The 12542-nt window shown below is 45.3% G+C and overlaps 1 protein-coding gene across 1 annotated transcript in view; it reads left to right on the top strand.

Annotated features, from left to right (window-relative positions):
• Nucleotides 1–12542, top strand: part of SHROOM3 (shroom family member 3) — a gene marked incomplete at its 5' end in the record, with an annotated part of 314440 nt that overhangs the window by 109270 nt on the left and 192628 nt on the right. The window contains one exon of the mRNA XM_082652664.1: nt 8666–8820. Within this exon, the coding sequence (XP_082508790.1) occupies nt 8666–8820 (155 nt within the window). The remainder of the gene's footprint in view (nt 1–8665; nt 8821–12542) is intronic.

The following is a 12542-nucleotide window of genomic DNA, read 5'->3' as shown; positions in this document are numbered from 1 at the left end:
TGCCAATGCAGGGGACACGGGTTCGAGCCCTGGTCCGGGAAGATCCCACATGCCGCGCAGCAACTAAGCTCATGCATCACAACTACTGAGCCTGTGCTCTAGGGCCCGCGAGCCACAATTATTGAGCCCGCGTGCTATAAGTACTGAAGCCCGCATGCCTAGAACCCGTGCTCCGCAACAAGAGAAGCCACTGCAATGAGAAGCCCGTGCACCACAACGAAGAGTAGCTCCCGCTCACCACAACTAGAGAAAGCCCACAAGCATCACTAAAGACCCAACACAGCCAAAAATAAATAAATAAAACAAATAAATTTATTTTCAAAAAAGAAATAATATACCTCCTATTTAGAAAATAGCAAAAGAAAGTGACTATATAATTTTAAATAGTAACTGTTGTATATGTATTCCAATTTAAAATAAAACTGTGGAATTTTCCTTGCTGGTCATCGTAAGTGGGAATAGATGACCAACAGGTCATGTTATGGATGAGAGACTCATCCGGGACCCTACAGATAAAAAGGGCCAGAGTCTGGATTAGGGCACAGGATTCCTGACTCTTAAGCCAGTGTTCTTTCTTCCACTACAATACACATCATTTTATGACCTGAAAAAGGAGTCTTCAACAGTATAAACCTAACGATTTGGGGTTAGACAAGCAGCAGGTGATGAGAAAGGGAGGCATCATACCTGTATCCTCATGTCACTCAGTGCAACTCGTAGGGATGTCTCTCTGCTTTGTTTAAAGTCCAGCGATTAGTTCTGGGGTCCAAGAAATGCTTGTTCATTTCATAGGACCCGAGAGCCAGATATAGTTTCTTGGAGGAACTTTTATCAATTTCACTTTATTTCATTGTCCCTACTTTATGTACAGCTTAAAACCAAGAATGCCCACCAGGTTATAACGATAATTCCAAGCGAATAGAAAGCAACAGCTGTCCAACAGCTTTGTTTGAAAGATTTTTAAGAGATTTCTTTGTTGTTGTTGTTGTTTTCAGGCCGCACCGCGCAGCATGCAGGATCTTAGTTCCCCAGCCAGGGATTGAACCCATGCCCCCTGCATTGGGAGCATGGAGTCTTAACCACTGGACTGCCAGGGAAGCCCCATAGATTTCTTTATCTACTTATTTTTTTAATTCTTTCTGTATTTTCTTATTCCTTTAATATAATTTTGCAGTTATGGAGAGTGTATCTCTCCTCAAATCACCAGTCGCACAAGACAGCAAACAAATTGTATGTTTCGTTGGATTGACTGTGAGTTATTGAATTACCCTTTCCTCCCCATACTCCTCCCTTGGGATCATCCAGGAATGAAAGTAGTCAGGAAAGGAAAAGCAATCACTCAAGAATTCAGACATTAGAAGGCAGGTGAAATTCAACTGTGGTAGATGTCTACAGGATGAGTTTGATTTTAATTAAAGCTCCAGTTAGAATTATAAATGGAAACCATTCCACGTTCAGTTTTACTTGGCCGGGTCTTCTTGTCCCAGTGGCACTGAAATGCCAACTGTTTCTCACGTGTAAGTTGTGAATTCTGTTGAACCTGTGAGCTCATGTAATAGCTCTGGAGTTCTTAGCATCCCTGAAAGAGGAGGGTGAGAAGGCAGGCGTGTTGGGTGTCAGGTTTCCCCGGGCACGTGAAGGATCAGGCCTACAAGTGAAGAAGTGTTCGCGTGAGGACAAAGACCTGGGGGATTCTCAAGGCAGCAGGCTGGCAAGCGTGGCCTTTGACTAGCAGCCTCAGCTCTGCTCTTCTACTGACTTTGCAACCCTCAGCAGGTCATTTGACCCCTCTGAGGCTTACTGTTTAGAAAAAGGAGATTATAATATCTTACAGAGGCTTTGTGACTTTTAAGATGATGCAGTAAAGTTACTGAAACGCAGAAGGCACTCAACAACTGATAGCAATGATGATGAGGACTCATTCGCTCATACAATAAATATCGAGCAAGTGCTGTGCCCCATGCTGTCCGCTGTCCTGAGCCCTGGGGACACAGCAGCGAACAAAACAGACCCAAGTCCCTGCCCCCACGGGGCTGACATTCTGTTGGGGAGACAGGTGATGAACAAGACACATAAGTAAAAAGTATAGTGAGTTAGATCATGATTGAAGTGCTAAAGAAAGAAAGGAAAGATGGGAACGAAGAGAAGAGGTTGTAATTCTAGAGGGGTGGTCAGGAAAGGCCTCCTCCAGAAGCTGAGTTCGTGTAAAGACCTGGAGAAGGCGAGGGAGAAGGGCGAGCGATTACCTGAGGGAAAAGCAGCTACAAGAGCCTGCTTGAGGCGGGAGTGCGCCTGACAAACTCCACAGGCCACCAGGAGACCGAGGGCCAGTGTGGAGTAAGCAAGGAGGAGAGCAAAAGGAAGTGGAAAGGTGAGGGGCCAAATCCAGCAGGGTCTGCGGTGCACAGGGAGAACTTTGGTTTCTGTTCTGAGTGTGGAGATGAGGGTCATGCGGAACAGCGTGACCTGATCTAATCGAAGTTGCAACACGGTCGCTAGGTTGCTGCCCGTGACGTGCTTCTGACTGCGGTGATGCTGCAGCTGTTGCTGTGGTGATAAGATGCAGGACAGGACTGGGGGGCAGAGAGTCGAGGCATCTGGTTTTGGAGGGCACAAGCCTGGAGAAGCAGAACACAGGACCCGTCCCCATGGCAGCTTTGTGCTTCCGCATTTAGATTGGGCTACCAGGGTTCAGAGAGAAGAGAGGAGATGGGCCTGACTCCTTGCCCCTTCACATGCCTCATCCAGCTGCTGACACGGACAGACGACTCTCCCCTTTACCTATTTTTTGCCTATACCTATATTTTGAATACATTTCTATCATGGCATGTATCACCCAGTATTGTATTTCCTTAAAGTTGGCTTCCCCAGATTTGCTCAACACATGTTTATCAATCACTAATTATGTGCAGGCGCTATGTTAGGTGGTAAATGTCCCGCAATGTGAAAGACTATAAAGGATTCAAAAACCACCCCCTCACATGGTCGTAAGAGCAAAATCAATTTAATCTTACATGTGTGGATGCACTTACGATTTGAGAAGGGACGAAGTGTGCTAGTTTCCAGCTGTATAATCGCCTTCTCCCTAGTTTGTTAGCTTAGGGATTTCCCACCCAGGTGTACATGGTGTATTATCTGAAGTCATTTAACCTGTGGACAATCACATTCTTGGAATGGGTAAATTCTCTGCAGGTGAAATTGGACAAACAACGCCAGTGACCTCTTTAGCTGCTCAAGTATTGGTCCAAAGGTTTAAAATAATAAGCTTCATTTTTCAATGGGTCTTGTTGGTGGACAGTATCAGCAGAGGTTGAGGTTAGAGGTATAATCCTTTTTGATGACTCGTTCAAGAGAATTATTGTTAAACCTTTTGTAAATATGAATTGTTTAAAAAAGTTCTAATAATGATTTTTAGATAAACAGTGTGCATAATCGACATAAACTTAAGATTTAAGCAGGGCTTCCCTCGTGGTGCAGTGGTTAAGAATCCACCTGCCAACGCAGGGGACACGGGTTCGAGTCCTGGTCCGGGAAGATCCCACATGCCGCAGAGCAACTAAGCCCGTGTGCCACAATTACTGAGCCTGCACTCTAGAGCCCGCAAGCCACAACTACTGAGCCCGTGTGCCACAGCTACTGAAGCCTGCATGCCTAGAGCTTACGCTCCGCAACAAGAGAAGCCACCACAATGAGAAGCCCGTGCATTGCAACGAAGAGTAGCCCCTGCACACTGCAACTAGAGAAAGCCTGCATGCAGCAACGAAGACCCAATGCAGCCAAAATAATTAATAATAATAAAGAAATTCATGAATCTTGATTGGTTCATAGATTTAAAAAAACAAAAGATTTATGCATTTAATTAGCCACAATAGATTGACATCAATTGTGTTACCACTGCATCAGCAGATGCATCTCAATATCTCATTTGTGATAATAAATGGAGACAACAATATAGGTTATGGTGAGTCACAGCCCTGTTTTAGCCAATAGCTTCAATGTTCTTGGCAACCAGGTGTACTATCTGAGTTACCAACAAGTAGAACACCCACTGACACTGATGCTTCCAGATAGGAAGGCAGCAGAAGGGCCAGCGGCAGAGGAGGAGGGGGTAACGTGGGGGTCCCAGGTAATCCACGGACTAATATGGCGGACTAATGTGGTTAGCTGAAAGGAGTTAGATGAGGGGTCTACACGTGCCCAACCGGCTCAATTCCAGGCTCACTTGGGCCTATTGGGTAGAACCCCTGGGTAAATCCTAGCACCAAACAGACCTCCTAGGACTCCTGTGATTCACTAGAAATCGCCTGGTCTCCCAGGGACAGTTGTGTTTATGGATGAATTGAAACACCCAAAGAACAGAAAGAACCCAGCTTGTTTGGATCACTGTATGTTCTCTGAACTGCCTCCTGAAATATACTAAGAACATACTAGAATGTAAACTCCAAGAAAGGAGAACATAAAGTTTGTTCCCTTCCTTGACATTTCGCCAGTCCTAGAACAGCACCTGACACATGGTAGATGCTCAAAAGATATTTGGGATGAAAGAGTTTCTGACCTCTAGGAGTTTAAAACCTAGAAGAGGGGAGAGGGCATGGTCAGAAATACCCATGACAAAGGTAGTGCTATGGCTTGTCTCCAGGCAGGTAGAAATTGTTCAGAAGAGAAAGAGAGAGATTCAATCTGGGTTGATAAGGAGAAGTTTCATGATGGAGCCAGGGTCTTTGGAGGAAAAAGGAGGAAGAGGAAAAAAGAAACTGAAAATATAGGGTAAGGGCTTAGTGTTAGAGGAAATATCTAAAAGTCATCTCTGGTAGGGATTAAAACCCGAAGACAGCATGAATCAATCAGAGAGAGTTTGGAGAGATCTGAGAATCAATTCGTAGCGCAGGTGCCCAGCTGATGGTTGGTAAATAAATGCCATACCAAAAAATCATCCCAGCCCCCACTTTTTTCAGTTTTAGTTATAAATGATTGTTTTTATTTTTCGGCCGCGCTGCGTGGCTCGCGGAATCTTAGTTCCCCGACCAGGGATCAAACCCAGCGCCCCGTAAGTGAAAGCGCCGAGTCCTAAGCACTGGACTGCCAGGGAATTTCCTGACTTGTTGAAAATAAGCACTTCAAGCCTCAAAATTCCGTACAAAGTGAAGAGATTATGAGAAACTCTGGAAATACAAAGTGTTATGGAAATAGTTTATCAGCACAGTGAACAACGACACTCTTTATGCCTTTCTTCCTCGTAACATTTGCTTTCGCATTAAATCAGTCATGAGAAGAGCATGATATAAACTACACAAATGAGCTTTTCTTGACTTCCTTTTTTTTTTCTTTTTTTTTTTTTTTTTTTGCGATACGCGGGCCTCTCACTGTTGTGGCCTCTCCCGTTGCGGAGCACAGGCTCTGGACGCGCAGGCTCAGCGGCCATGGCTCACGGGCCCAGCCGCTCCGCGGCATGTGGGATCCTCCCGGACTGGGGCACGAACCCGTGTCCCCTGCATCGGCAGGCGGACTCTCAACCACTGCGCCACCAGGGAAGCCCTTGACTTCCTTTTTTATGTAAGAAATTGGTCATTTCCTAGGTCTCATTTCATTCTCATCTTATTGAAAACGTTAGCAAACAATACAGAGGGGGTTCAATTCTACACACTGGAATTTAAACGGGACTGTTGTATCTGTGGTGTTCCTCATTGCCCCCTCAGCTTTTAGCTCCATACCTGACACACAGTAGATGCTCAGTGAATCTTTGTTGCATGAGTGAACCAATACGAGGAGGTCCTGTGCACAAAGCTCTGGGGAGGCATTCTGGGGTAAGGAAAGATGGAGTCTAGGTTTCTATCTTCAGAGCTCACAGCCAAGCTGGGGATGGGGTGGGACTATGGACAGGGAATGGGCACTGTGTGCTGGGCACTGTTTAAGCCCTTTACTTGCATGAACTCACTTGATGCTCACGAAAGTCTCTGTGGTAAGTACTATCCTCATACAGAAGAGGAAACTGAGGCACAGTAAGATTAAATAACCTGGCTAAAGTCACACAGCTAGGAAGCGACAGAGCCAGATAGTCTGGTTCCAGAGCCCCAGCTCTTAAGCCTGAGGGTACACTGCAGCTCTTAGAGCTGTCCATGGGTGCTGTGGGTAGCGGGGAGCAATCCAGGTGGAGGGAAATCTGAGTTGCTGGTGTAGGGCCTCGAGGTTAGAGTGGGCCCGGTGTGTTTGGGGGAAAGGTGAATTTACAGAAGGTCGGCAGGGATAGTAGAATGAATAGAAAAGCAGGGGGAAATGACCAACGACAAAGAATAGCTAAATGAATCCTACCAAGATGTTAGAGTAGAATCTGATATAAATGGAAGTATCTTCATGATACATGATTTTTGATAACCGTAGCTACCACTTTTGAAATCCTACCGTAAGCCAGGAACCGTGTTTGCCAGTTCATGTGGCTCATCTCGTTAATCCTCTCTGCAGCGCTGTGAGGCAGTGCTGTCATTATCCTTGCTTCGTAAGGGAGACGTCTGAAGCCTGGAGAGAATAAGTGACTTCCTCCTTTAGGCTATTTGTCTGACTCCTCAAACTCTTAACCACCTCAGTTTAATGCCTCTCTGGTAAATGCCAAAAGATAGTTGAGGACATGTGTATAGTGTGGTGTTTCTGTAAAAAGAAAAAAATATATGTATAGGTCTTCTTTGACTTACAATGGGGTTACGTCAAAATAAATTCATTGTACGTTGACAGTATCGTTAAGTCGAAAATGCATTTAATACATCTAACTTACTGAACTTAGCTTAGCTTAGCCCACCTTAAACATGCTCAGAACACTTACATTAGCCTACAGTTGGTCAAATCATCTAAAACGAAGTCTGTTTAATAATAGTGTTGAATGTTTCATGTAATTTATCGACTACTGTACTGCAAGTGAAAACAGGATGGTTGTAAGGTTACAGAATGGTTATCAGTGTGTCAGTCATCCACCTTGGTGACCACGTGGCTGACTGGGAGCTGTGGCTGCTAGCTTGCCCAGCATCATGACTACACATCGCTAGTCCAGGAGAAGTTCAAAGTACAGTTCCTACTGAATGAATATCACTTGCACATCACTGTAAAGTAGAAAAATCGTAAATTGAACCATAGGAAGTCAGGGACCATCTGTATATGAAATTCATAAGCTACACTGTAAACAGGTGTTACCTTTAGAGAGTAACATAGAGAGTAACATGGAGCCAGGGTAAGATTCACTTTTTCCCTTTCCCTTTGCACACTTTCTGAATTATTTTCATCCTTTATCATAAACTAATGAATATATAGTGATTTAATAATAAATTAGTGAACATTATCTTAAAAATAAAGTATTAGTTTTAGCTAAAATAAAAGCTGGTGAGGACCAAATTCACAAAATTATTATAGGAATTTGGTTTATTTTATATATGTTGAGACCTATTGAAGGTTTTTGAACATGGGGGCAATTCTGGAGAGTAATTATTGAAAAAAGAAAAAATACGGGTCAGGTTTGTTTACTTGCTTTTTGTTTTTGTTTTATTTTTTCCCTTTTTATTCCCTTTCATCATTATTGACACGCCACGGGATCAAACATTATTTTGCTCTGTTGTGTTTCCAAAGCACTTCACCAACTTCTAACATAACACAGCAGTTACTTGATAATTACGTTTAGTGCTTGCTTCCTAAGCGCCAGAAGAGCAAGGGTTTCTGTCTGTTTTGTCCACTGTTACAGCCTTAGCTCCTGGAACAATTTCTGGCATACAGCAAGTGTTGAATCACTTTGTTGAATGAATTCCACTTTTCAGTAGACTTTGTTTTTTATAGCAGTTTTTAGGTTCACAGCAAAACAGAGCAGAAAGTAGAGAGCGTCTCCACATACCCCCTGCCCCTCACTGCCTCGCATAGCCTCTCCCATTACCAACATCCCCATCATGGTGGTGTATTTGTTACAACTGATGAACCTACAATGACACGTCATTATCACCCAAAGTCGATAGCTTACGTTAGGGCTTACACTTGGTGTTGTATGTTCTATGGTGTGATGTCATGTATCCAACCTTATAGTATCACACAGAATAGTGTCACTGTCCTAAACATCCTCTGTGCTCTGCCAATTCTTCCCACCTATCTAACCACACATCTTTCTATTGTGGCCATAATTTTGCCTTTTCCAGAATGTCATAGAGTTGGAATCGTTCCATATATAGCCTTCGGGGACTGGCTTCTTTCACTTAATAACGTGCATTTAAAGTTCTTCCATGCCTTTGCATGGACTGTTAGTTCATTTCTTTTTTAGTGCTGAATAATATTCCATTGTCCGGAGGTACCACCGTTTATCTACCCCATGAGTTAGCATTTTAGACAATAAAAAATAAATGAGGTAAGAAGAACGCAACTTCTAAAGGAATATAACAGTTGCTTTGAGGGACTTTGGATGGAGGTCGTGAGTGGCTGTGGATGGAAACCGAGTTCTTTCATCCCTTCAGCCTAGGTTTCCGAGCGCCCTCTGTGGGCAGGCTGAGGGCTGGAAGGTGTGGAGACAGGAGGCCATCCATCCCTGCCTTCTTGAAGTTGGCCATGGGAGTAGGGTGTGGCTGCAGCCGGTGGAGCGGGCTTTGCGGGAGTCCAGGCTAGGCCCCCGGGCCACTCACCTGTGGATCCTCATCTTTCCGAGCAGATCGAAGAAGGGGGCAAAGCGGACCTGGTGACCTCCAAACTGCGGGCCGGGGACGAGGTGGTGCGCATCAACGCGGTGGTGCTGAGCAGCTCGCGGCGGGAGGCCGTTTCCCTGGTGAAAGGATCCTACAAGACCCTGCGGCTGCTGGTGCGCAGGTAGGCTGGGCGCGCGCCAGGTTCCTCCTCCGCCTCCACCCGCCCCCCCCCCCCCCCCCCCCCCGCCCTAAAGAGCTTGTTCTTTAAACCTCGCCACGTGGATCCTTATGGCGCCCCCCGCCCCTAGCCCGCGCGCAATTTTCCTTGCCCATCTTGCAGCTTGTGAAGACATTTCAGACGCTACGGTCTTGTGAAACCCTGGCTTTCCCAGCAGGGGCTAGCTTGGCAGGGTTCACTGTACTTTATCCATTTCCGGGCTTGATGAGACGTGACCCTGATCCCCGATGTGGTCAGACTCTGTGAGGTGTCGTCTCCCTGTGGGACAGGAGAAAGCATGGGATTGGTGCCTTAGGAGCATTCCATTAGCCTCACCCACCCGGGAGTCTGCGGGGTAGGTCATCAAAACAAGTGAATTCCCGCTTTTGTTTGGTTTGTTTTGTTTTTCTGGTCGTGATAGTGGTGGTTCCTCTGCTGGAAAAGGTTTGGCTTGTGATTGGTTATGATGCTTTAGAGTAAGAAGCTTCTTAGTTCCAGGAAAACAACTCGTGGTGAAGGAATTACATATGGAAAAGGAAAGGAAGTTAAACATTTTTTTCCATCATTATTACAAGCCAAGCATCGCTGGAGATGTTTTATATTAACATAGGTAAATATGTTCATTGAACCTGTGCAAGAACCTGGTGAGATAGCTAGCATTATCCTCACCTTGTACGCAAGAGGTTAAGTACGTTACTGAAGGTGGCGGGGCTGGTGAGTGGAAGAGCTACGAAGGAGTCTAGATGCTTCTGGTTGAGCTTCACCAGGCCACCTGAGTGTTATTACTTTGACCTACTAGGTCCTGGGCTTACATATGTTTGGATACTTCTTCATTAATCAGGTTTTGGTTGTATCACATGACAAATAAATGTTATAATACTCGAGAATGTTTAAGTTGGTGGAACTTCAGGAGTCATTAACCAAACCATGCCGTTTTTTTGTTTTGTTTTGTTTTGTTTTGCGGTACGCGGGCTTCTCACTGTTGTGGCCTCTCCTGTTGCGGAGCACAGGCTCCGGACATGCAGGCTCAGCGGCCATGGCTCACGGGCCTAGCTGCTGCACGGCATGTGGGATCTTCCCAGATCGGGGCACGAACCCGTGTCCCCTGCATCAGCAGGCGGACTCTCAACCATTGCGCCACCAGGGAAGCCCCATGCCGTTTTTAAGATGTGAACAGTAAGCTGGTCTTCTCATCATGTCTCATATAGTCTCTTAGGGGACCACTTGCGCCTGCATGCATTCACTCCTCAGGGGTGTGAGCCCTTGCTCAGGGGAACAGCAGCTCCTCCCAACCACAAAAACACAGCCGTGGGTGTGGTCCCACCACGTCCCCAGGCTCTAGTGACTCTCCGCAGTGTGCTGGGCTGTGTCTGGTTTCTCTTCAGGGCTTGCTTCTCTGGTGGCCAGGGATGCAGAGTGGCTCAAAGTATAGGCACCAGAGTCAGATCAGGCCTGGGTTCAAATTCTAGGGCTGCCATCTTCCAGCTATGTGATCTTGGGCAAATTACTTAACCTTATTGAAGATTCAGTTTCCTTATTTTTGATTGGGGATTAAAATACCTACTTTACAAGGTGATCAGAATGCTTTAATGAAATACTCTACGTGGTAACTCGTGGTAACTCATGGTATCAACAGGCGCTGCTGCCATTACTTTTATTATTATTGGCCAGCCCGAGGCATAGGTCCATTATTTGTGGGTCAAGATTTGAGTAAAGCAAGCAGTCATCCCAAACACAGTGGCCGATTTCTCACATAGATGGGTTGGAAGGCTCAGAACCATTAGGTCTGTTCCATGTGCCCAGAAGAGTGTTGAAGGTTTTGAACTCACTTTGGCACTGGAACCCAAAGTCCAACTTGAGAACACTGGCATTTGTCTGCTGAGGATTGACAGCGGAATCCACACTCTCGGTATGTTTCGATGGGACTCTGGTGATAGGTTAACCTCCGGAGAGGGCTGCCCTGTTCCCAACTATGAAAAGTAGTCATGCTGGCTTCCAGTTATGCCTTCTAGTTGGTGGTGACATGAGATTTGAATCGCTTCTTCCAGCAGAACAGGCAACAGACAATCCTGGGGTTGAAATCTGTCCTTGTCGTTCGCAAATTGTGTGACTTTGGGCCTCTTTTATAAGCCTCAATTTTCTCATTTATAAAATAATAATAGGAAATAATAATTCCTGCCTCAAAAGGGCATTTTGAAGATTTAATGTATAAAGTATAAATGCATAGTAGATGTGCAGTATTTGCTCATTATTATCCTGAATTGGGTTGGAGAGGCACGTGGCGATACGGACTATTGCCATATTACCAAATATGCTGGACGCCTGGTTATCAAGAAGCTCCCACCCTCACCCTTTTATCCCCTTCGTGAATTTACCACCGTTAAGGGGCTGGTCCCCAACCTTACAGACCTGGTCATGACAAGTACAGAACTGGTCATGACAGTGCCCAGGATCTCACGGAATTTAGGAATGTTAATTCACATCGTCCAAACTCATAGGAAATTGAAGGATATGCACCAGAATGTCAACGCATTAACTCATTTTGAAGAAGACAGCTGTAAGTGGAATAAGTATCCCAAGGGGCCCAAGAATCAGTAAACTTTATCCCCACAGGAGAAAGGAAGGGCCATAGGAAGTCGGTCCATAATTAGGTCAGGAGGTTGCGTGCTGATCTCAGACTCAAGAGTAAAGAGTGGGTCTGAGGCGCCAGAGTGTGCTGGCATCCGCGCTGATGGCCAGATGGCCCATCTTTCCATTGGAGACGCGTCTGCCAGGCGGGCCAGACGTTCGCGCTGCTGAATCAGAGCCCTTTCCTCTCTGGACCGCAGGGAATCCTTCTGCCAAAGTGCTCCTCTCCTGTCCCATTTCTTCTCTGCCCTCCACATCAAATCCCCTTTCTGATTGACACATTCTTTCTTTAGATATGCTAATGCGATCGATAAGGTTACTGAAGAGTCCTTGCACTCTCTGCTTCTGCTGTGGGAAATATTTTGTCTCTAAGATGCCTTTTGAATATGTCTTATCTCATCTATTATGTGTTGATTTTTATAGTTGAACTCTCTGAGTTTGAGAAGAAGGAGGCAGTCTTTATTTCTCACACATATTTAGAGATGGGGATTTATAAACATGCTTTGGTGGACATGGATAGACATTCCTCCCTTACATTACAGAGAACTGGGTAGAAGCCCCATGCTCTGGATCAATCTGGCTCTATGCTTAGTAGAGCTGCCACTTTCCTGAGAAGTCTTACCTTTATATCTTGGCCCATGTCACGTCCAGAGATTTCATTTCCTTACAGTTGATTCTAACAGGGTGACTTGTTATTTCATTTACTAGATTTCCTTTTTTTTCCTAAGTGATCTCTATACTTCTAAAAAAGATTGAGGTGTCTTCCAGGAAACGTGATTGGGAGGTCTGCTTCCTGGAGAAATCATTCGCCTAGTGAAAATGTGTATATATATCAGCAGTTCCATCTGTACCTGCCTCCTTTTTTCTTAAAGTTAGTTTTGGGTGGGTGAGGGTAGCACCTCAGGTTGGGCAGGTTTCCTCATCCATCATAAATATGCCAGGAATGCAGAGCAGGGTAGTGGTGTTTATATAAGTTTTGAGGGTGTCTTACCCAGTGACCAAAAACAATCAAAAGTAAAAACACCTTCTTAAAACGCTACAGTGACAAGAGAAAGGCA

The sequence above is a fragment of the Grampus griseus genome (assembly GCF_964374135.1).
Source record: "Grampus griseus genome assembly, chromosome: 4".
Lineage (NCBI taxonomy): Eukaryota > Metazoa > Chordata > Mammalia > Artiodactyla > Delphinidae > Grampus > Grampus griseus.
Note: the sequence above shows the minus strand (reverse complement) of the source record. Positions and strands in the feature narration are given on the sequence as shown.